The sequence below is a fragment of the Mobula hypostoma genome, chromosome 6, assembly GCF_963921235.1.
Source record: "Mobula hypostoma chromosome 6, sMobHyp1.1, whole genome shotgun sequence".
Classification (NCBI taxonomy): domain Eukaryota; kingdom Metazoa; phylum Chordata; class Chondrichthyes; order Myliobatiformes; family Myliobatidae; genus Mobula; species Mobula hypostoma.
This window is the reverse complement of record NC_086102.1, coordinates 169,661,231-169,687,449: the sequence shown is the minus strand read 5'-3', so window position 1 is coordinate 169,687,449 and position 26,219 is coordinate 169,661,231. Positions and strand designations below refer to the sequence as shown.

Sequence of the window (26,219 nt, the reverse complement as noted above, 5' to 3'; positions counted from 1 at the left end):
TTCCTTCTTATCCAGCCCTTCCCCATCCATCGGGCTTCACCGATCAGCTTCCAGCTTGCCTCCTTCCCCTCCCCTCCATCTTTTAATTCTGGCGTCTTCCTCCTCCCTTTCCAGCCCTGAAGAAGGGTCTCAGTCCAAAACCTCGACTGTTTATTCATTTCCACAGATGCTGCCCGACCGGCTGAGTTCCTCCAGCATTTTGTGTGTGGTATTTCTTGCTCCCTGCCAGAGTCTGTGAACTGATCAAACTTTTGTCAATGCTCTTTCTGTTCTCATGACTATCTGTACAAGCCTGTCAGTTTTACTTGAAATTCCCCATTTGATTTTTAGTACACTAAACATTTTAGCAGTTCCTAAAATAAGAAACATTTGAAATTTAAATCTTTATCCAGTGCCTTTAAACCGAAGATAAATTAACCCACATTCTTCAGGTTTGACAATACCTATCAAAAGTGTGAACTGCAGAAACCTAATAGTAATAATTCAATTTACTAATGTAATAGCTTTAAAATTCTCATGTTTTCAGAATGATTTGCAGAATCTTAATTATCAATATATTTCTTAGATATATATTTTAATTGTTCACATTCCCTGGATTCAGATTATCTGCCTTTCAAGCACCGCATTATTCATTTTATACGATCTAGGCATGATATCAAATCTAATACTGAGATAGCAAGTAGGAAAATGTTATTGTTGCTTTATCAGGAGATTGTCCTCATTCTTTATTAATGCAAGAGGTTGGTATCAGAATGCAAATTCGAAATAACAATTATAATAATTTATGTATCTCTTTGTTACCTTTTTAGAGACATACAGGCTTTGTGTTAATAACCAAAATACAAAAATATGCCTGGACATTAATAATATATTGTTTAAGTAATATAGAAATAAAACTTTTTTTTTAATGTTGGGTTTCTCCAAATTTTTCAGTTCAGTTGGTTCAACAGTAAACTGCAGCAATATACCTGCATGATAACTTAGCCACTGTATGACTTCTTTAAAAATTAATGAAAATAGTTGACAAGAGACAAGTACCTGTGCTCAAATGGGGGGAAAAAAATAACTCTGGAGTCCTCAATGTTTAGGATCACTGGCATGGCAGCAATCAGTAGCATCCACCTTGGACACCTACCTTGTGATTGAGGACCTGATTCCAGGATGTCAGTACCAGTTCCGAGTCAGTGCAAGTAACCCCTGGGGAATCAGCTCACCAAGTGAGCCGTCTGATTTTGTAACTCTGTCTTGCAACAATGGTACGTGCATCTGCATTCTATTTAATCAAATGTATAAGGAGAGAGATTTTGAAATTACATCGAAAAGTTAAGAAACTTGTTATTTTTCTGTTAGCATTTCAAGTCAATGATCTTTTCATGATAGGCCATGAACTTGAAATATTGACTGTTTTTCTCTCCACAGCTAGTGCCTGAGTGTCAATCATTTCTTAAATGATTTCCAGCATCTAGAATCAAAGCATAGTTTTAATTTCTGTTCATTTTGCCGATTTCTAAAATATAGAATACATTGCGAGTAAGTAATATTATACAGAACATATGGTTGGGAAAATAGTTTTCTAGCAATTACCTTGATATTTTGCTGCAAACGCTACAAAATTGATTGATGATCAAGCTGATAGTCCAGTAACATATTGTTTACAAGGGTTTTTTTTAATGGAATCAGTGATGTGCAAAGGCTGAAGAGAGGAAGCAAATAGATTTTATTTTTGGGCTGAGTGACCGTGACCAGTGAATGCACAAGATTTGATGCAGCGGCCCCAGCATCTTGACACTGGCATCAGTGATTTGAATGGAAGAGCAAACTGTGATATTTTAAGCTTGTTGAAGGTGCAAAGCTAGAAGGCACAAGAGGAAGCTGGAGATAGACTTCAGGGTGATATTGACAATCTACAGTACTGTATATGAATGGATGAGGACCTGCACATAGGAAATAATGTAGAAAATGTGATCCTGCATCTCCCACTAGCTTTCTACTTTGGTAGGAAAAAATAGAAAGGCAATGGATCTTTAAATGAAACATTGAGACAGTAGCATTCATAATCAGAATCACGCTTAATTTCACTGACGTACATCGTGAAATGTACTGTTTTGCAGCTGTAGTACAGTGTGAGTCATAAAATATAAGTTACAAATATAAGTAGTGTAAAAGAGGAATAAATCAGCAGCATCCATGGATTCATGGACCATTTGGAAATCTGAGAGCAGAGAGGAGAAAATTGTTCCTAAAGCATTGAATGTTGATCTTCAGGTATCTATACCTGTTCCCCGATGGTATTAATGAGAAAAAGGGCACATTCCAGACAGTGAGGGCCCTTAGTGGCAGATGCCACCTTACTGAGCCACCACCTCTTGAAGAGGACCTCGATGGTTGGGGTGGTGATGAAGCAATGCCGGTGTTGAAGCAAGGCGAGTCTGCAGTCTTTTACAAACCTCTGTACTGGAGCCTCCATAGCTGGCATGGTGTAACCTGTAAAAATGCTCGTTTGTAGAAGTTTGCACCAATCTTTGCTGACATTCCACATCTCCTCAAACTCCTAACGAAGGAACAGATATCAGTGTACATGCATGTTAACTTTAAATGATACAGATTTGGTAATCAATCAGGAAATGATATGTTGATCTTTATCACAAGAGGATTTGAGTACAAGAAGAGAGATTATGCTCAAAGTGTTTGGAGCTGGAATGAGTCTTCAATTGACACATTTAGAGGAGTAATTTCCCTAACTGGGGGGCGTATACATTTGCAATATAGGAGGAACTCTGAAGGTTCACCAGTTGGATAGAACCAGAGAGCACTGCGGCACAGAAACAGACCCTGCTACCCAGTCTAGCCTGTCTGCACCAGGCCATGGCCCTCCATACCTCGCTCATCCATGTAGCGATCCAAGCCTCTCTTATTTACAACTGAACCTGCACCTCCCACATTGCTAATGGCACACTACTCCTCAATTCCTACCTTAGCAGGTTTGTCCTGTGAAAAGTGAGAGGTGATGCCACTACAAAGTACGAAGTTTCTAACATGTGTGTCAAGCTAGATGCAGAATTGCATCTGAGTTACCCAGAAATAGGGATTACCATCTCGAAGTAAAGGGTTAGTCTTTCAAGAAAAAGATGACATGAAGCAATTTTTTTTCACTCAGAAGGTACTGCATCTGTAGAATCCTGTACCCATGAAGATTGTGTAGGTTCAGTTACTCAGTGTATTCAAGACCAAAACTGATAGGGTTTTAGATAATAACGTAACCAGCAAATATGGAGTTACTGCAGGAAAGTGAATCTAATTAACAGTTCAGTTATGATTTTATTGAAAATCACAGGGCCAGAAGACCTGCTCCAGTTTCTATTTTTTTGGCTTCTTAATGTGGGAAGTTAACAGTTATTCTGAGCTGAAAATACAGACAAAAAAGTTGAAATTCATTAAGGGTTCTTGTTGCATTCCCATGACCATTAATACTATGAAATTTCAAATTAATCCATCGTTCATCTTGCTTGAGTAAAATGTCTTAAGCTTTACTGAACTTGAATGAAGCAAACTTGAATTCAAAACTACATGCCTGCTTGCATATACAACGTTTGTATTTGTAAAATGTCTACTCTAATTCCTAATGGTTCTTGGTGATAAATCCATAGTTAAACTGTCCATTCGTGTGGTAAGAGTTACCTGATTCCAGGCCAGATCAGTTAGTGGACTATAAGAGGCTTTCAAGAACAATTGTGCCTTGTGTCACTTTTGTTTGAATTAGTGGATTGGTAACTTAATGAAATGGCCATTGAATCACATTCTAATCACTTTTCATCTCTGTTCAGAGCCTACTACTGATGACTCACGAATTCCATGGAAGGATAATTTTGAATCTGCTTACACGGAACTGTTTGAAATTGGAAGGTATTGTAAATCCACTTTAAGATAGTTTCTAAGCAGATGAAATTAATATTACATGTGGTATTTTGACCACAGCAGTTGAGTTCATCAAATGCTGCAGCTCATCTATGTTTCTATATTTATTGCCTTTACCTGGAGTCACAGAAGAAGATGGTTATGATCTAAGACCGTTGTGATTTTGGAGGCCATTCATCTCAGCAACAGGTCTCTGCTTAAAGAGTTCCCCTGGAAACATTCATAGCCCAACAATCCTCAGCAGCTGCACTAATGGTCTTCTTTTCATCATGTTGGAAGTGGAAAGGTTTACTGATCATTGACCATGTTCATTTCCATCAATGACTCCTAAGCACAAAAAGCAGTTAATTCCTGTATGTAGCAAGAGCTGTAGAATATTCAGGCATGGGTTTATCAACGGCAAATGAGAAGCATAAACACAAGATACAGCAGCAAGCCTGTCGAACCTGCTCCACGTTCAATAAAATCATGGCTGATTTGGCTGTGGACTCAGCTCCAACTACAAGCATGGGTCAAGCAATTACCACATCCAGAAAGAGAGTCCAATCACCCAGCCTTGATATTCAATTACATTACTATTGCTAAATCTATCAGATGCATCAACTTGGGCACTTTTAACCAGGAAGGTAACTAGACTAACCCCATAGGTGGGCAACAATCATCATGAGCAGTCGCTTGATTGGTTGAGGTGGCGTGAGGTTTAAGAAGAGCTCAGGGGTTTTCAGAACTTTTCGGCAGGCTGCAATCATAATGAACTATTAGGCACTTGGCAAAGGCCAATAAGAAGTGACATGTAAGTGGAGCGGCCACTGTTGGAGTGGACAGTGTTAGAGTGGACAGTCTTTGGCTCAACAGGCTTAGGCAAGTGGGCAGCAATCAGCATGAGAGGTTATTCATTAGTGACACAGCATCAGGTTTAAAGAGAACAGTGCTATCTGTTCTTTTCAACAAGTTGCAATCAGTGTAAGAAGTCACTCATTGGTGATACATCATGAGACTTCGGTGCTTTAGGCTTTTTTCAGCCGGCTGCAATCAGCACAGGGCCAATAAAAGGAAGGGAGATGTAAGCAGAGCAGCCACTGTGGGGTGGGCCACCGGTGGTTAGAGTGGTCAAACTTTGGCTCAACAGGCCAAAGCACAGGTGGGGCTTCTAAATAAGTTTCTAGCATTTTTTTTCTGTTAATTCATAGCTAATGTGGCCAGAATGGGTTCAGACGTGGTGGTGTGTTCTTTGTGTCGAATGTGGGAATGCTGGGAGACCTCCAATCTCCCTGATAACTACAAGTGCACCAAGCTGCAGCTCCACAGAGTCTGTATTAAGGAACAGTCTTTAATACAGACTGTTATTAATAGTCTTTGCTGCAGCTCTATAACCTTGGGCTCATAGGGGAAAATGAGAAGGTGATAGCTAGGAGCTACAGGGAGGTAGTCACCACTGAATTGCAGGAGGCAGATACCTGTTGACCTGCTGAAAAGGAATAGCCAGCCAGTGTGGAATACCTCTGTGGCAATACCCCTCAATGATAAGTAGACTGCTCTGGTGGGGGCGGGGAGAACCTACCAAGGAAAGCTACAGCAACCAGCTCTCTGGCACTGAGTCTGGCTCTGTGGCTCAGAAAGGAATTGGGAGAAGAGGAGTGTAATAGTGATAAGGGATTACATAGTTAGTGGAGTAGAACGCAGATTCTGTGGACATGAAAGAGACACCCAGATGGTATGTTTCCTCCTGGATGCCAGGGTCAGGAATGCCTTGGATCAGTTCCATGGCATTCTAAAGGGCGAGGGTAAAAAGCATATTGGTACATATTGGTACCAACGACATGGGTAGGAAAAGGGAGGAGGTCCTGAAGAGAGAATATAGGGAATTAGTCAAAAAGCTGAAAAACAGGTCCTCCAGGGTAGTAATCTCTGGATTGCTGCCTGTACTACACACCAGTGAAGGTAAGAGTAGCATGATTTGGTAGATGAATGTGTGGCTGAATAATTGGTGCAGGGTACAGATTTTCAGATTTCTGGATCATTGGCATCTATTCTGGGGAAGATATAATAGGTACAAAACAGACGGGTTATACCTGAACCCGAAAGGGACTAATATCCTTGTGGGCAGGTTTTCTAGAGCTGTTGGGGAAGGTTTACACTAATTTGGCAGGGGAATGGAAACTGGAGTGATAATGCTGAGGATGGGGCAGTCGGTGTATAACTAGATGCAGTGTGTAGTGAAACTGTGGGGAAGGATAGGCAGGTGATAGGGCAGAATTACAGTCAGTGGGATGAGTTAAAGTGCAACATGGGAACAAAATTGAAAAGGGTGACGAATACGGAACTGAAGGTGGTGTACTTGAATGCAAACAGTATGCAGAATAAGGCAGATTATCTTGTAACACAGTTAGAGATTGACAGATATGACATATTGGGCATCATTGAGACGTGTCTGAAAGAAGATCATAGCCAGGAGAATAACATCCAAAGATACTCATTGTAGGCAGGTATGCAGAGGGGGTGAGGTGAAATCAAACCTTAGAAAGAGGAGACACATGATTGGAAAATGCAGAATCTTTGTAGGTCAAGTTAAGATACTGTAAGGATAAAAACACCCTGATGGGAGTTTGTACAGTCCTCTGAACAATAGCCAGGATGCAGGCTAAAAATTACAGCAGGAAGTAGAAAAGGACAATATTGCAATAGACATGGGGGAGTTCAATATGCAGGTAGATTGGTTAAATCTGGATCACAAGAGTGGGAATTTGTAGAATGCTTACAAAATGTTTTTTTAGAGCAGCTTCCCCACTAGGGAAACGGCAATTTTGGATTGGGTGTTGTGTAATGAGCTAGATTTGATTAGGGAGCTAAGGGAAGGAACCCTTAGGAGTCAATGATCATAATATGATAGAATTCACCCTACAGTTTAAGAAGAAAAAGCTAAAGTCGGATGTCTCAGTATTTCAGTGGAGTAAAGGGAATTAGAGAGATATGAGAGAGGAGCTGGTCAAAGTTGATTGGAAGGGGAGATTAGCACAAATGACGGAAGAGCAGCAATGGCAACTAGGAGCAATTATGAAGGTACAGGAAAGGTATATCCCACAGATGAAGTATTTTAAATGGACGATGAAGCAACCATGGTTGACAAGAGAAGTCAAAGACAACATAAAAGCAAAAGAGGGGACATATAATATAGCAAAAATTAGTGGGAAGGTAGAGAATTGGGAAACTTTAAAAAAAAACAACAGAAGGCAAGTAAAGAAGCTATAAAGATAGAAGAGATTAAATATGAGGGTAAGCTAGCCAATAATATAAAAGTGGATACAAAACATTTTTTTTCAAAGATATAAAGAGTAAAACAGATACAAGAGTGGATATTGGACCGCTGGAAAATGGCACTAGAGAGGTAGTAATGGGGGACAAAGAAATAGCAGATTAACTTAATAATTATTCTGCATTAGTCTTCACTGTGGAAAACATTAGCAGTATGCCAGAAATGTGAGAGTGTCAGGAAGCAGAGATGAGTGTCATTGCTATTATTAGGGACAAGGGGCTTGGGAAGTTGAAAAGTCTGAAGGCAGATAAGTCACCTGGACGAGATGGAGTACATCACAGGGTTCTGAAAGAGATTGCTGTAAAGATTGTGGAGGCATTAGTAATGATTGGTCAAGAATCACGTTCAAGATTCTGGAATGTTCCAGAGGACTGGAAATTCGCAAATGTCACTCCACAGCAGGCAGGATAGATATAAGAGTCAGCGGATGTTGTTTATCTGGATTTTCAGAAGGCCTTTGACAAGGTACCACACATGAGGCTACGTAGCAAGATAAGAGCCCACGGTATTACAAGAAAGATACTAGCATGGATAGAAGAGTGGGAATAAGGGGAGCCTTTTCTGGATGGCTGCCAGTGACTAGTGGTGTTGGGACCACTTCTTTTCACTTTATATCTCAAAGATTTAGATGAACGATTTGATGGCTTTGTGGCCAAGTTTGTGGCTAATACAAAGACAGGTGGAGGGGCAGGTAGTATTGAGAAACCAGGGAGGCTGCAGAAAGACTTAGATTATGAGAACAGGCAAAGAAGTGTCAGATGGAATATAATGTAGGGAAGTGTACTGTCATGCACTTTGGTAGAAGGAATAAACGTGTGGACTATTTTTAAATAGGGAGAAAATTCAAAGATCAGAAGTACAAGAGCACTTAGGAGTCCTTGTGTAGGATTCCCTAAAGGTTAACTTGCAGGTCGAGTCGATGGTAAGGAAGGCAAATGCAATGCTAGCATTCATTTCGAAAGGACTGGAATACAAAGGCAAGGATATAATGCTGAGGCATTGGTCTGACTGTATTTAGAGTATTATGAGCAGGTTTGGGCCCCTGTCTAAGAAAAAATATGCTGGCATTGCAGATGGTTCAAAGGAGAATCGCAAGAATGATCCCAGGAATGAAAGGATTAACATATGTGGAGTGTTTGATGGCTCCAGGCCTGTACTCACTGGAGTTTAGAAGACTGATTGGGAGATAATTGAAACCTATCAAAAATTGAAAGGCCTTGATAGAGTGGATGTCGAGAGGATGTTTCCTATAGGAAAAATATCTTCAGCCAGAGGGTGGTGAATCTGTGGAATTCATTGCCACAGACAGCTGTGCAGGCAAAGCCATCAGGTATATTTAAGACAAAGGGCGATCGTTTCTTGATTAATCAGGGCATCAATGATTATGGGGAGAAGAAAGGAGAATGGGGTTGAGAGGGCTAATAAATCAGTCATGATGGAGTGGTGGATCCGACTCAGTGGGCCTAAACGCCTAATTCTGCTCATAGGTCTTGTTGGCTTAAAATATACAGCAAAAGCAAGCAGCTCAGTAGGTTTTCATTTATTTGTAGTTAACAATAGGATTGAAGTACAAAAATAAGCAAACTTTGCTGAGTTTATTTCGGGATTTGCTTAAGCCGTACTTAGAGCACTTTTGGTCCTCATTCTGAACAAATGATATACTTACTTTGCAGTGCAGTATAAATTCGTTCGATTAACTGCTGGGATAAAGGATTGCCCTATGAAAATAGATTGAAAAAGATTTGAAAAAGAGAATTGGTCACATTGAAACCCAAACTGGCAGCTGAGATGCTGAGATGCTTTACTTTTAACCAGACATTTTAAAAGTAAGGGGCATAAATAAAGTATCAGTCATTTAGGATGCAGATATAGAGGAATTTCTTAGGACTTCTCTGATTTGTAGGTTGATAAACAATGAAGGGTGGGTGTTACTGTTGAGGGAAGAAAGCAGATATGCGGCAGATAATCAGCCATGATCAGTTTTCCTATTATGGATAACTTAGCTATAGAAATTTATTTAGATTTACTTTCTTATTTGAAAAGACATTCATTTTTGTGGAGCCATCTCAAAAAACAGTCAGGTATACCTTGACCTTACTTCCTTAGTTCTCTTGGAGCACTTCTTTGCAGCCCACCTTGCAGCAGTTTTGCATCACATTAGGAATTTTGTGCTGATAAGAAACTTACTTGTTCTTCAAGTAATTGTTGGCCCTTAGTTAAATGTCAATTTGAAATGGAGTTATGTAGATATTTTTGAATAGAAGTGTTCAGAAATATTAAACTAAGAGATAAACAGAAATGTGGTACAGATCAATCATGACCTAATTGAATTTTCTTTGTACAGTTGTACTGGCTCATTCGAAACTTGATTCACTGCATTCCCCCCACTTTAATTGTCTTGAGTTTATATTGTCTTCATTGAGCTGCTTAAAATATTAAATGTTTAAAATTATAAAATGCCCTCTGGATAGAATACAAGTTTTAGGCCATATTCAGGATTCAAGCAAAGAATAGTGAAAATCAATAACTGGTTCAAGACTTCCAAATTGCAAGACTGAAGATTAATAGTTCTTTTTGTGTAAAAGAATTAAAGAATATAGAATGCTGGTTGAGTAAGTGGAGAAATTATGTAGATTAGCAATGATTTAACTTAATGGTGGAATGAGTTGAAAAGGCTGATGAGTCTATTCAGTTTCCCTATTATGGAAAATTTAACTAGCGAAGTCTACTTGTTTTTGTTTATTTGAAAGGACATTCATTTTTGTATCTGATCTGTCTGAAGCTCTCATTCAGGATTTGTTCCTGATTTGTTCGGTGATACTGTTGTTAGTGATTCATATTCATAGTTTTGTATTTTCCTATGTAAGCATGCTACATTGTTTTTCTACAGGGAGGCGGCATGTCTTTCTAAACAAGGGTTTACTGTTTAACTAATTTGCTTGTGTATATGGAAAGCAACTGTATGTGTGAATGCACCCAACTGAATAATGAACACCTAACCGAATAATGAACACCTAACCGAATAATGAACACCCTACTGAATAATCACACATCTATTAACATCAAAGTTATATAATTTTTGAATGTTTCAGATTATATAACATTTAAAAAGACTGGGGTAATTGATTTAAAAATGGTGCCTGTGATGGTTAGGAAGTTGGCAGCAACCAGTTTGCATGCCTTTTGTTGCCAACATGAATCCGAAGACTCATCACAATGTGACCAGTGAGGTGCATACGTAGAATGGTGTCCAACTGCAGCATTTCCATTTTGACAAAGTTTGTTAGCTCCAAAACTGAATATTTTAAATCTACAGATGCAGGAAATCTGAAGTGAAAAAAGAAAACACTGAGCAGATTGGACATCATCAATAGTAAAGGAACTGAGGCAGTGCCTTTGAACTCAAACATTAACCAATTTTCTCCTTATAGGCATGCTGCCTGACCTCCTGAGCATTTATTCACTCTGTGTCAGTTGGACAGTTAGAACTAGTTGGGAGAGATGATTAAGAGCCAACAATGGAATAGCCAGAGCTTCATTAGGGCAGACATTGAATGTCAAGGTTAGGTGATTAGACTGTCTTGTCGCCAAATGCTGATGATGCTAAATATCAGTGCTTCCCTGAATGTTGTCTAGGCTTTCCCGCATACCACCATTACTTCATTTTTATAAGCAGTCATGGGTTTGAATGGGTCATTCTGTCCCCATTTCTAACCATCTGATGGAAGAAAGGTCATTGATGAAACAACTATGGATGATTAGGTCTTGGACATACCCTGCTGCCATGATCTAAAGCAGGGATAATTGACTCCCAACAAAAAAAAACTTCCTCTATGTAAAGCGTGCATGATTGAAAGATTCGTCAGATACTTTCCAGTCCCATTTTCTTTGCTGTATCTGCTGCTGTTGCCCATTTTTGTTTTGATATCAGCTGGTTTCTGTGATGATGAGCATCTCAGAAGGAAGCCAAGATGGACCATCCTCTCAGCATCTCAGGTTGTAGGAGTGGAAAATGCTTCAACTTTCTTTGACATTCATGGTCGCTGTTGGAGAGTAACTGTCAGAGTGACCTAGGCACATTACTGCAATGCATTGTGCAATTAGTACATACTTGCGCCAACACTACCAGTTTAATGCATCACTTTTTAAATACATACAGTAATTGTTTTCTAAAGATCTTGGATTGCAATCTGAGTCTGAGACGAGCCTCAGAATCAGTAGTGTTTGAGTAAGTGGGTGCCATGGTGGTGTAGCACTAAGCATGACACTATTACAGCTCGGGGTGTTGGAGTTTGGAGTTCAATTCCAGCGTCCTCTGTAAGAAAGTTTGTACGTTCCTCCCATGTACACGTGGGTTTCCTCCGGGTGCTCTGGTTTCCTCCCACAGTCCACTGATGTACTGGTTAGGAGGTTAATTGACCATTGTAAATAGTTCCTGGGACTAGGCTCGGGTTAGATCAGTGGGTTGCTGGGTGGCACAGCTTGGTAGGCCAGAAGGACATGTTCCATGCTGTATATTTAAACTTCAATCAAAATAAAAATAAAGTGGGCCTTGCTGGACTGGAACTACTTCCATGAACTACTGTCTGGGTGGTTAATTATCAAGGCTTAAGGCATGAGGAAGCTTGATGTAGGAAGTTTTTACCCCTGTACATCAATTGACATGTAAGTACAAACATCTGCTTATAGGATATTTTAGTACAAGACCATGTATTTGCCCCATTTGCAAATGGTCCAACCAGCTCTCCAAAACATCCCGGTCTATCTAGTACAAATTGCTTTTCACCTTCAGTTTTAAAATTTGTGAAAAGTTAAAATTAGATAAATGCATAACAAATTGTGCTACCTATTTTGAAAGTTTAGATTTGCAAAATTTGGTTATGTCCCCATCAACCCTCACCAATTTGTATCTGTGCACCATTAAAAGCATCCTATCCTGGTATAACAACTGCTCTGCATGTGACCGAACAAAGACACAGAGAGTTGTGGACACAGCTCAGCACACTATGGAAACCAGTCTCCCCTCAATGGACTCTCTATACTTCCCATTGCCTCAGTAAAACAGCCGGTGTAATCAAAGCTCATACCCATCCCCAGTGTTCTCTCTTGTCCCCTCTCCCATCGGGTGGAAGATACAAAAACCCTGAAAGCACAAATCACCAGCCTCAAAAGCAGCTCCTACCTTGCTGTTATTAGACTATTGTATGGTTCCCTAGTATGAACAGATGGATTCTCGACCTCACAATCTAATTCATTATGATCTTGTGCCTTATTATCTATCTACACAGCACTTTTCTCTGTACAATCTATTCTGCATTCTGTTACTGTTTTACCTTGTATTTACTCAATGCACTGTGTAATGAATTGGTCCAAATGAACAGTGTGCAAGACAGGCATCGTTGATACATGTGACAATAATAAACCAATTCCAATTCAATCCCTAAACAAAAGCAAAACTTGTAGAATGCTACTTAATTTGCATGGTATACTACTTACTAAGTAAATTATTAGGCTTGACACAATAATGAATACTTATGTTGTTGAATATAACTAAGCAGTGTATATTCCAACCTACCATCTTCATAGCATGAAACATCTACTTATATTCACAACAGAGTGGATTCCAGTCAATTGGGCCATCGGTTAATTGGGGCAGTCACTTCTTTGGGACACCTCTTACAGAACAAAAACTAATTGAGAAAATATGATGGGATTCCCTTCGTATATTTGGGATACCATGTTGCTTAACTGGGGCAGAAGACCGTTGCCAAACATGTTCTAACTAGGGTCAATCGCACTTGTGTGGCCATTAGACGCTAAAACATGCTTAGTTTTTAAGTAGCATCATTTGCGTGTGTCTGCGTTCAGAAAGTGGTGATTTTTGTCACTGGTAGTTGATGAGAAATAAGCAGTAAGACAATTTAGAGCTGTTTCACTCACTGCGTGTTTCAAGCATTCAGACTTAGAGATGCCAGAAATGGCTAGGAGTGAAAATGAAACAACTTCACTCCTTCAACAAGTTAGGACCTATGAAGAATTTGAAGGTATTGACAATCATCTTGAATGTTACAATGAAAATGAAAATTGTGGAGAATGCAATCCTCGAAAGCATTGTATGAAGGCAGTCCATTATCTGCACTAGGTGTCTGTGTTGATTTTGTTCATCATGTACATTGGATGAATTCCTCTGCTGATAACTATTAAAAACTAATACAAAGTTTTACGGTACTGTAGTGCTGTTGGTAGTGTTCTAATTTGTTCTGTATTTCATATGTTTGTTACTAAGTTTGTTTTTAATACCTTTTAAACTATTTCCATGAAAATTTTGTTAATTGGGGCAACAGCTTAATTGGGCAAAAATGTACTGGTCCCGATGTGTCCCAATTAACCGGAATCCACTATAAGTGCAAAAGCAGTGTCAGCATATATTCATGAACCACTACTAGTTATAGTTACTATTCATGGTCTGAATGCCAATATTTACTCAAATCAAAACTAAAAGATTTGAGATTTAACATGAGTAGCTAATACTATACCATAGTGATTTGAATTCTGTTCTGTTTTGGAGGGGTCGCTTTTCCGTTGTGAAGAAGTGTATCCAAAAATCGACAAAAAGGGAAGTGGCTGTGAAATTCATCAGCAAGAAAATGAAGAAGAAAGAGCAAGTGGCTCATGAGGCAGCTATCTTACTGAACTTGCAACACCCACAATTTCCTGCAATTTGCGACACATATGAATTTCCTACTGGCTATATCTTAGTTCTTGAACTGTAAGTATCTCTTGTTGTATCTAAGCCATCATCATTTGGTAGGCAAAATATTATTTGCATCAATGCTATTGAACTAATTTACATCATTACATATTCAGCCTAGTTTCTCATGTATAATAGTTCTTCTCCAAGTCAAAACAACTTCTCTGCTTCAATATCCCCATTATCTTTCTCCCTCCTTGTATATCCCTTATAGCAGGGGTTCCTAACCTGGGGTTCATAGACCTCTCAGTCAATTGTAAAGGTCTATGGCATAAAAAAGGTTGGGAACCCCTGCTTTATGGGGAAATGATTCATGGGAGCCATTTACCTGTGGTACTGTGCAAGCTCTCATTATTCATATTTAAGCCTGGGCAATGAGTGTTGGCTTGCGATTGGACCACCAGAGATAACAGTGAAGCCTACAGATTCATTTCCACCAGTCTGGCAAGTGACACGGGATCACTGGCCATTTTTCATTTCTTTTTCTCCTCCATAGCCCAAAGGCACTACAGCTAATAGAAGGGTGAATAAACTTCTTGGGCTTCCAGCCGGGTACAGGTACCGATTATAACTGATGTTTCAATGACAAACTCTGCCATCTTCATCGGGGATGAAGGGTATTTTAACTTCCACCACGTAGGTAGAATTAGAAAATCCAGTACAGCCTGGAAATGCTCCCTACTTCTAAATAATTCGAGCATTTTAGATTATATTTAAATAATTTGTGACTCAAAAGCATTACTTGTGCAGAGTTACAACTGTTCAATCAAGATCTAAATATACTTACGGCAGCATCACCCCAGCAGTAGTGCTGAAAGGTCATGTTGGCTGAAGAGTTGTTACCAAATACTACCACTTGGAGAAAAAGAGAATAGTTTATTTGGTTGGATTACATAGTTATCCCACAACAACCTTACTGAAGCCAGCATTCACGTTGTTACTGACTGACAAGAAGTCAAGAAGGCTTTTCTCCATTTTGTAAAGAACAAGGCCTTGGCAGCACAGATCATCTATGCTAAAAAAAATATTTCAGCAGGGAAGAGTTTTTGAGAAAAATCTGTAATCTCATTATCCTCATCTGGGAAGAAGAGGATATGATAGGTGTCCTCAGTGATGCTATAAACATGACCATCTTCAGGAAGAGAGATAAGTACGATTGTCAACTGCAGAGAGATCCCCCTATTGTCAACCACAGGGAACCTCATTATCAGGGCATCTCCTCAAAGACCTGCTTCCAGTAACCAAGATGTTCCATGAATCACAGTACAGATTTTGTTCATACTGAGGCAGAGAGGACTAGACCTTCACTGTGCTACAACTCGAAATAAGTATTCGGCGCTAAAGTCCTGTAAGGGTTAGAGAAAAAGATAGTAAATTTAGGGAATCCTGCTTCATAAAGGATGTTGGAAGTCTGTTCAGGGAAAAGAAAGTGTTTGCCATGTATAGAATATTGATACTTGAGATTTAAAGGGGATATAGGAGAATATGTAAGAAAGGAATTAGGAGAGCTGAGAGACCATGAAGTTACTTTAGCAAGAAGGATTAAGGAAAATCCTAAAAACTTTTTGTAAGTATATTTGAAGCAAGAAGGTTGCTAAATAATGAATAAGTCCCTTTAGGACCTTAGGAATGTTGATGTACAGAGACCTTTGGGTGCAAGTACATAGTTCCCAGAAAGCAGTTCACATCTGAACAGGGTAGCAAAAAAGGCATTTGGCATATTTTTTTTTCTACTAGATGTGGCATTGAGTATAAGAGTTGGGATGTCATGTTGTAGTTGTACAGTTCTGATCACCATACTACAGGGAAAATAGCTATAGAGAGAAGGCCAGAATGTTGCCTATGAAGGAGAGCTGTAGTTTTAAGGAGAGATTGGACAGCCTTGGTTATTCTCACTGGAAAATAGGATACTGAAGTTTCTTCCTCCATCTGTCTTCCATTAATATGTGTTGGTAGATTATGCTGATTGGTGTCTGATTGATCTTTTATTATAATTATCTCAATTGATGTTTTACTTTATTATTTCATCCCTTCCTTCTACTGCGATAATATTATTATTAATAAATACTGACTCCGCTTCCCCTTTGTTTAACTATCAATCTTTTCTAATTATGTTTAATTTCTTGCCATGCTTTATCTGCTTACAATCAGAGTAATCCTGACTGTATCTTGTTTCTCACAAAGCATGATTGTTTCCAATTGCCCTCTTTGGTAGTTCCCTTTCCTTGTTTTGTTTAATTTTGGCCACATGTGTCTACATCCCAACCCATTCTTACTGGTACAAAGTCTTCACTACCTTTCCCTGTTTAACCTTTCTGCTGAAATACAGATCCCATCTCAATTCAGGTTGACCCCAGCCTATTGATACAGTTCCTTACTGCCCAGACAGGGTACAACATAAAAGCCCTTCTTTTCCATGCCTGCTTTTTAACCATGTGTAGATCTACCTAATCTGTTTTCTTCCATCTAATTTGTATGTTGGATCTGCAGTCAATCAGCATCATATCTTTGAAATGATGCTTTATAATTTAGAACTCTTGTCTACTTTCAGCAGGGTCTCCTCCCTGTTCCTAACTATGTAATTGTTCCCACATGGGCAATGGCAACAGATTTGCTCCCTCCCTTTCCAAGTCCCTCATCAACCTTGCATTGTTTTCAGAATAAATTGCCTTGGCTTGCATTGTGGCTGCAGTCTATTTCCTAGTTCCACAGCTAGCAAGTACATTCTTCCATGCAGGATTTCCTCAGCCTCTCATAAATATTTACTATCTAGATCACTAACAATTATATCCTCCCTTTCCTGAGACAATGCTTTATGCTGAGTTGAGTTTTTTTTGGATAAAATTGTCAGAAATTCCTCTCCTGCTGTTGTGTGTCAAAGTGCTTTCATTTCTGATGACTTTGGGCAGGAGATATTCAACATGGAGACATCCCCTTCAGCTTTGTTGGATTGGAAATGACCATAAACTCAACATACTGCAATCTATCACATACTTGTAGTTAAATAGTATAATTTGTGATTAGAAATTTAAGACAATATTTTATGAAAACCAAGACTCGCCAGCCTATTTTGTACTTGGGATATTGCTCTTGGGCCTCCTAGTACTGTTTTCAAACTCACAGATCTTACTCCCATATATAGAATTCTCACACTCCTGTCAAATTTTAAAGAAAGCAAAATTGTAAGTATCTCTTAGAAACCTTCCACAATAAAATAATGGGCACAGTTTGAACCGCATCCAAATGTAAATATCATTAAATGATTTTTTTCTTCAAAGTACATATATTATCAAAGTATACATACTATATCCAACTTGAGATTCATCTCCTTACAGGCAGCCTAACAGGAATTTTCCAAAAATTCTTAAAAATATATTTTAATGTTAGCCTGTTCATTTGGTGAGAAACTGCTACCCCTCCTTTTGACTGTCCTTGAAAAGTCACCCAAGTAGAGATATAATTACACATCACACTGAATTCATTGTTTTCCACATACCAGTATTGTAGTGGCATATTTAACAGCCAGGTATATTCAGGAATTATGTGTACAACATATTCATAGCACATCATTAAGATAAAATATAATTAGTTTTTATCACAAACTCTATTAACTTTCCAATATCCTTCTCACAATTTAAAAGCTTATTTTTAAATGAACATGACATTCTGTGTACATCTCTTCTTATTCTCAAAGCCTGGATAATGGTCGCTTGCTTGAATTTTTGGTGAATCAAGAAGAACATTTGGAAGAAAAAGTTGCCTTTTACATTCGGGACACGTTAGAAGCCCTTCAGTATCTGCATAACTGCAGAGTTGCTCATTTGGATTTAAAGGTAGGACTTTACCTAAATTGGAAAAACATAAATCAATATATCATTCATCCATCACAAGTCTCCATTTGCTGAAAATTTATTGAATATGTATTTAAACCTCAGATGTTCTATTTTGTGTGAGAAATGCATTTTAATTCATTTTTGGTAAGTAGATATCAGTGGCAAGGTTATTATTTGCTGCCATCTCTAATTGCTCAGATAAGGTGATGAGTGCCTCCTTCAGGTGGTATTCTGAGTTATCAAAACAACTGCATATTAGCATAAACAGTAAATATCATTTCAAAATCTAAGCTGCTTATTGTTTCATATGTTTAGCATCTTTACTTATAATTTTCATCTTTATTGTTAATGTTCCCTTTCTTGATTTTTCAGACCATAATAGATGGTAAGTTATAAGAGCAGAATTAAGTCATTTGGCCCATTGAGTCTGCTCCACGATTTCATCATGGCTGATTCACTTTCCCGCTCAGCCCCAATCTCCTGCTTTGTCCCCGTATCTCTTCATGCCCTGACTAATCAAGAATCTATCAACCTCTGCCTTAAAAATACCCAGTGATTTGGCCTTCACAGCCGCCCGTGGCAATGAATTCCACAGGTTCACCACTCTCATGCTAAAGAAATTCCTCATCATCTCCATTCTATAAGGTCACTCCTCTATTCTGAGGCTGTGTCCTCTGGTCTTAGATTCCCCCCACCATCGGAAACATCCTCTCCACATTCACTCTTTCAACATTTGACAGTTTTCAATGAAGTCCCCCCTCATTCTTCTGAATTCCAGTGTGTAGAGGCCCAGAGGCATCAAATACTCTTCATATGACAAGCCTTTCAATCCCAGAATCATTTTTGAACCCTCTCCAATGTCAGCACATCCTTTCTTAGATAAAGACACTAAATTTGTGCTAGTACCCAGTTCTATACTTATCAATATCCCTTTGGTGCGACATATTAAAGCTGAAACAATGAATGATTATAGAAAGATTGAATCAGATTATACATTTTTCATAATCCACTTGCAATTTTACCTCTCAAAATCATGTAACAAGCTGTGGAAACTTGTTGAAGTAAGATGGGCAGAGACTACAGAAAGATTTGGAAAGGAAAGCATCAACATGCTTGGTAATATAGTTAACTATAATGGGGTAGCTGGACGGTTGTCCAGTTGCTGTCTGTCTTTCCTTTCACCCCAGAAATTCCATTCCTTTATGAATATCATATTGCAGTGAAATCTACTATCTCTTATTTCAAAAACCCCTTTTCTCTCCTCCTCTTCTTTTACATTAAGAATCATACGTTTGAAACTATTGTTTCCTATTAAACAACACTGGAAACAAATTCTATTCTCCTACCTTTATTTACCCTACATTATCCCCATTCATAATGCTAACCCCTATTTCAATATCAGTCTTCCCTGTAACAACTTCTTGCAAAGGTATATTCCATCCTTCTTTGCCTAGCCCCCTTTCCATGTTCAAAGGCACTTAATGCCATCCACACCCAGCCCCAATCTCTCAACCATCCTCTTAATAAATCATCAGCTCCCTCACATTCCAGTACCCATTTCTCCTCTCTAATCTCTGTTGCCCTCGTCCAACCCAGTGCCTCATTCAGTCAGTTTTACTAGTTCCTCATGCTCCTGCCTGCTTTGTCACCTATCACCTTAGTGTAGTGATATGAAATTTTAGGATGAAATTCTTCCTGGCTGTAAGTGACATTTTTCAGGACATTAGTTAGAGAAAACCCCCAAGCAAGCTGAGTGCTTAGAGTCAAGGAAATGGTTTTCCCCTTGTACACAGCTTGTACACAAACATGCTTTCCCATAGGAAGGCCTTAAATAAAAAAGTTACATCTGCACTGAGAATAATAGGTTGTGGATGAGTTGTAAATTATAGGATTTAATGCTCCACAACAGCACTGAATTGAACAGGCTTGAACACAATAATTTGTATATGTTAAGGCCTAAGTAAACAATGTACATGGCACTATTAACAATTATTTTCCGTTCTCTCAGCCCGAAAATCTGCTGATTGACCTTCACACACCTGTGCCACGTGTCAAGCTCATAGATCTGGGCGATGCTGTTCAAATCACAACTTATTATTACGTACATCAGTTGTTAGGAAATCCTGAATTTGCAGCTCCTGAAATAATTCAGGGAACACCAGTTTCATTAAGTACAGACATCTGGAGTCTTGGAGTCCTGACATATGTGATGTTAAGTGGAGTATCTCCCTTCTTGGATGAGAGCCTGGAGGAGACCTGCATGAACATTTGTCGAAGGGATTTCAGTTTTCCTGATGAATATTTCCAGGGAGTCAGCTACGTTGCCAGAGATTTCATAAGGGCTCTGCTTCAGGGAGACTTTCGCTGGAGACCCACAGCCGCCACTTGTTTACAAAATCCATGGTTGCATCCTCAAAATGACTGTTACTCTACAACACCACTGGATACCTCGCGATTAGCCTTATTTATTGAGCGGCGGAGGCATCAGAATGATGTGCGCCCTATCAGCAATGTGAAAGGCTTCTTACCTAGCAATCTTGGATCAAGGATGTGAAGCATTAGTAACTTTTAAATACTCAGTCACTAACAGGAAGAACAGTGTCACTCTATGTGCAGCTGGAAGAGTGATGCTAAGAATACTCAAGTATATTTAAACAGGTATACATTACAGTAAAATCATGTATTTCTGATGTTTCATCTTTGCAAATGCACAACAAAGTAGATCAACAAATTTTGATCTGTTTACTTTAGACTGAGTGCAAAAGGCTTACTCGTTTTGAGAGATGAATTATGGAGCGTTAAAGAGAAATGAGTTTCATATAGCATATACAACAGCAAAATTAAAACTCTTGACACTTCACATGCCAGATGTTCAATACAAAATGTCAAGAAAATGGGAAAAAAACTGCAAAAGTAATCATCCTTAAGTGAAGTTTGAACTATCTGGGTTTAATAAAACAATTATATTGCAGTCTTTTAAGAAAAAGTAATCCATGAAGTTCCACCTGAGGAATCTCACTGACAGCTGTGCAATTCAGGAAACATTGAGCAAATATTTTTCATTCCTGTGAAACTGTGTTCCATCGTCTCCTGAAATATAGGGCTGGTAACATTGCCTCCTCTAGCAGCATATGCTCATACAGTAGAAAACATAAATTTGCTAAATATCGTCAAGGAAACAAAGAAATCTTCTCCTGGGAATGTGGGAGGTCTTTGATTCTTAGCCAAAATACCCCCCCCCCCCCCCCGTATACGTGAGGTTAGATGGTGAACCTTGGCAGGTCGACGTTCATGCACTCATTGATCTCCACCTTCAAGGACCTCAGTTGTAATCAAAAGACAACAACCATGGCAGGATCCATAGCAAATTCCTCTTACATTCCTCCCTACCTCATATCATCTACACTGCACCCTGGTTTACATCTGTTAATTTGATAATGATCATTAAAACTGACACTTTAATGTTCTAGATTAGGTAAGCTAGACCTGTACTGTCTTAAATTTAGAGGAATATGAGATAACCTCCTTGAACTATGTGAAATTCTTATGGGGTTTTTACAGGGTAGATGTGGAATTGATGTTTTCCCCTTGCTAAGGGACTTAGAACCAGGACTAACAATCACAAAATAAGGAGTCAGCCATTCAGGACATGGATACAAAGGAATTTCTTCAACAGGCATCAGTGAACTTTTGATCAGTGTAGAACAGTGGCACAAATCAGCTGCGATGTCACTGAATGGCAGATCAAGCATGAGAGGTAAAATGGCACATACCTACTTGTATTTCTTTTGTTATGAGGGGCTGAGCAGCTCACTAAGTGCCATGCCTTTAACTCGCGGAGCACTAAGGTAGCTTAGAAAACATACCAGGCAGTTTTCCAAAAACTGCCTTGGCATTGCGAATCAGATTTAAACATAGTAACAATGTTGTTCGATCTATGCCTTAGGTTAATTTTCATGAATGTTATCTAATATTAGTAAAACAAAAAAATGCACAAGGTTGCTCAATTTAAATAAGAAGCTTGAAATTATGATAGATGTGTGTACCAGTCGCCTGTTTTAAAAAGTAAAAGTAAAAGCAAAAGCTCATTTGCGGTCTGTCTCAGGTTTACCATTGGGTTAAGAACAGCCTTCATAAATCTGTACTATTCTGTACTTCCATTTCCCTTTAATTTCTGTGAGCATGGCTATTCTAAAGTAAATGTAAAATTCACTTAACTACTAGAATATGTTTAGGGATATTCCAATAGGAATTCTTGGCAAACTGGAACAATCTCAGCTGAAAAGAACTAATGGTGGTGCTCTTCCCTCCCAAAGTATGTTCCACTGACACTTCAGCTGACAATATTGATCTTTAGTGATGATACAAAAGGCAACTTCTGCTGAAACCATTGTACGTTTCCCCAAAAGCAGTAATTAAAAACAGGGCACTGTCACTTGTTTGCAGATTCATGTCTACATGACAGTTATAGTCTCAATATTTACGAGGGGTGATTGGTAAGTTCATAGCCTAAGGTAGAAGGAGTCAATTTTAGAAAACCTAGCACATTTATTTTTCAACATAGTCCCCTCCCACATGTACACACTTAGTCCAGTGGTCATGGAGCATACGGATCCCTTCTTTGTAGAAGTGGTCCACAGCCGGGGTGATTGATAAGTTCGTGTCCTAGGGTAGAAAGACATGAGTTATTAACTTCAAACTTTCTGCATTACCACTCAAAGAGTAGAACTGCACATGCATGTAATGAGAGCATCTTGGGCCTCCAGGTGGTCCACAGCAGGGGTGATTGATAAGTTCGTGATGAGTTATACAGCTCTCGTTACATGCACGTGCAGTTCAACTCTTTGAGTGATTATGCAGAAAGTTTGAATTTGATAACTCATCTCCTTCTACCTTAGGCTACGAACTTATCATTCACCCCTGCTGTGGACCACTTTCTGGAGGTCCAAGACGCCGACTTCTACAAAGCAGGGATCTGTATGCTCCATGACCGCTGGACTAAGTGTGTAAATGTAGGAAAAATAAATGTGCTAGGTTTTCTAAAATTGACTCCTTCTACCTTAGGTCATGAACTTATCAATTACCCCTCGTATTTTCATTTTTACTTCAATTGCTGCCAAATCAGAAGAAAAGAAGCTGAACAAAGATGCCTTTGAGGCTGTCCAAAGGTTTTCCTAACTTTTGTTCCCATCCATAAAAACCAAGTTATTTTCAATTTTCCTTCTCCATCCCTCACATGCTTCTAGACATGAGAGTGCATTTGTTGGCTGTGTAAATTGAATAGTCCACAATCAGAGAAAGGATCTAGTGCTTTCCCAGCATTTATGACACAGAAACTCTTCTCAAGCTTCCAGAAGGTGCAGGAGTCGACCTTAACCAATATTTCAATGACAAATGCCGTTATCCCCGATGAAAATGGCGGAGTTTGTCATCGAAATGTTGGTTCAAATCAACACCTGGACTCAGCTGGAAGCCCAAGAAGAGTTTATGAACCCACAATTAGTATTAAATTTTAATAAGGATTTGCAAGGATTTTGATCAATGGGAATTGGCACAGCCATAGACTTAAATCATCTCCAATAAACAGTAATAATACAGTAAGAGTAACAGAGCGGTTATCAGTGTTCTTAAGGGGAAAGTGTCTATAAGTTGAATGCAATAAACAGGAAGTTGCTGTCTGTGTTGTCCCAATCCCCAACAGGCTTTGGGCCCAAAAATATCATGCCAAGTGACTTGACATTCTCCTACCTGAACAGGGTGAAATAATGGTATATACTGACTAGGTAGTTACAAAACATGTCAAAAAAGTTGGGTGCATATACTGTACATTCAAATGTAAGTGCATGTTAATGATATGGTCAGTTTTAATTGATGTCAAGCAACTGGCACTGAAAATTTACTTTTAGAAGTGTGCCATCTAACTTTTTTTTATATAATTCAGTTTTCAGGATGTGGGCATTGCCACCAAAGCCAGTATTTATTTATTGCCCATCCTGCAGTTCCCATTAAAAAGTACTTGTAATGGTAAGCCATTGTCTTGGACCACAGGAATCGTTGTGATTAAGGCCCTCCCACAATGTGGCTGGGTAGGAATTCCGAAACTTAGACACAGCGATGCTGAAGGAATGGCAAGGTATTTTAAGTTAATTATTATTGGAAATATACATTCCTTTTGCTTTATGAATTATTTTTCTTTGTCTTTCTATCCTTCACATTATTTCATTTTTATGCAGAACTCCATATTGAATTATAAATGATATTTCTGGGTTTATATGCAAAGTTTCAACAATCTGATTGGTTAAGGAGATGTTTAAGGTGCTTCCACTAGATCCTTAGTAGAACATGGTGTAGCCTCACTAATAATAGCTTCTATCAAGTGTAATTAATGATACATAATGTTGATTCACTGATGACAGGAAAATTCAGAGCTCTACATATAATTCTTTATTGCACAGATGGAGTGAATCCTGCAGTATTACTATATAATTCTGTAAACAGGATCACATACATTTTTAACACCAGATCTAAATTGATATTGGGGTGGATTAATTTTGCATATCAGAAAATATGTTAATTATTATATTTCTTTATTAGTTCAATTTTAGAATGAATGTTCAGAATTGCACATAAAATCTTTGTTTATCTGTGTTTTGTTTACAAAGGAACTGCAATTGAAATGTAAAGCTCTTCGTTAGAGTCATGATATGACACTATGTTAAAAAACATTTCCCATATTATTTAAATACCAGGTAGATTAAGCCAAACTCTTTTGGTTTGTCAAGTTTATCCACAATAGTTGAAATACAAGGTAGGAAGATGATGGGTGTAACTTGCAGTCAGTGCAGAGTTCGATATTCTCAATTTGGTCACTGTCAGCCGAACTATAATTGATCTGAACGTTCCTGAATTAGAAAGAAGGTTTGACAACTCTGAGTATTCTGTCAACAATTTATTGATTGTTCCTAGAAATATACTTATTTTGGATATTGCAAGGGAAGGGAGGACTTCATGGTTATAATGCTCTATAGAAGTAACCAGCCAGCTCCCATGATGATACTAACGTAAAAGTGAAAATAAACTTGTAAAGAAATTGAAAGCAGTAGACTTCTCATCTGCCTATAATTAAATTCATGTATATTCAAATTTCAAAGAAAAGAAGAATCAAATTGCTTTGTGTGCCAAAGCAATTCAAGGGCACCTGACATTTTAGAAGAGTTTGAAAAATGGATAAGGTATAATTGTTACACCTAGCACAATATATAGCTCATTTTTTTCACATTACACCAACAGAATTTCTCCATGTTTTATTATATTGATCCAATTTTTCATCTAATAGCATGAGCACAAATATTTCTCATTCTAAGAACGTTAGCACAAATATTTCCTACCATATAATAAACTAACGTCGTAGATTGTGATATATTTTTAACACCAGAGGTAAAATGTAGTGTTGAATCTTATGATAGTTTGAAAATTTGGAAGGAGATGTTTACATTGTAAATAGTGAACAAAGCACATAATGACTTGAGTAGAAAGTATGTACTCTGGTTGATTTCAGCATAATTTAATAACCATGATATTTGTGGAGTTTAGCTAATCATACTAGCACAAGACATACCTACTATGAACAGAAAGTTGAGGTAAAAGAGAATGCAGATGCTGAAGCTTGGAGCTGGAAGATATCTGATGCAGGGTATGAGCTCAAAACTACTGTCTGCACAGATGCTGCCTGACTCTCAGAGTTTCTCTGCAGTTTGTTTTTTGCTGTGAAAACAAAGTTAACATGTTGCAAAATCTATAATGAGTTTGCATATTTTACATTGGCAAAAGCTGAAAAGCATAACAGAAAGCAATTTAAATGGTGTGTAAAAATTGTGTCCTTTAGAGTTGATTATACAGAAGAATCATAGAAATTTACAGCAAGGAAGAGAGCATTTGTCTCCATGTCCAGGTGATCCAAAAGTGGAGCTATTCTGGTTTCCTCCACTCCCTACTCTTAGTCCATAGAATGGTAGGTTAAGGTTCTCCAAGTGATACTGCAGAAATCTTGTAGCTTAAATCAGATTTCTGTCCTTCCCTCCCTCCTCTTTCCTCCTCTTTCCCACCCCCCTCCCATTCCTCCAGCAGAAATTATTCTGGCTCAACATTCTTCAAGTTCTTTTATGACTTAATGCATATTTCCTGGTCATCAATTTCTCTGCTAAGGGAAATATATCATTCTGGTTCCCCTTTCTAATTGTTTCATAATTTTATACAGTCTAACTCAGTCATTCCTCAGTTTTCTCTGCCCCACAGAAAGCAAACCCAGCCTCCTCGACGTTTCCCTGTAATCATAGATCTCCAGCCTGGTGATATCTTCATGAATATCTTCTCCAGCACCTCTGGTGCCGTCACATCCTTCCTGTAG

The 26,219-nt window shown here is 38.6% G+C and overlaps 1 protein-coding gene across 1 annotated transcript in view; it reads left to right on the top strand.

Annotated features, from left to right (window-relative positions):
* The window catches only part of kalrna (kalirin RhoGEF kinase a), a 747,932-nt gene extending 727,566 nt beyond the window's left edge, over window positions 1–20,366 (top strand). The window contains exons 56-60 of the mRNA XM_063052247.1: window positions 1,089–1,256; window positions 3,825–3,903; window positions 13,797–13,997; window positions 17,674–17,812; window positions 19,821–20,366. Coding sequence (XP_062908317.1) covers window positions 1,089–1,256; window positions 3,825–3,903; window positions 13,797–13,997; window positions 17,674–17,812; window positions 19,821–20,366 — 1,133 coding nt within the window. The remainder of the gene's footprint in view (window positions 1–1,088; window positions 1,257–3,824; window positions 3,904–13,796; window positions 13,998–17,673; window positions 17,813–19,820) is intronic.
* Window positions 20,367–26,219: the final 5,853 nt, after the last annotated feature.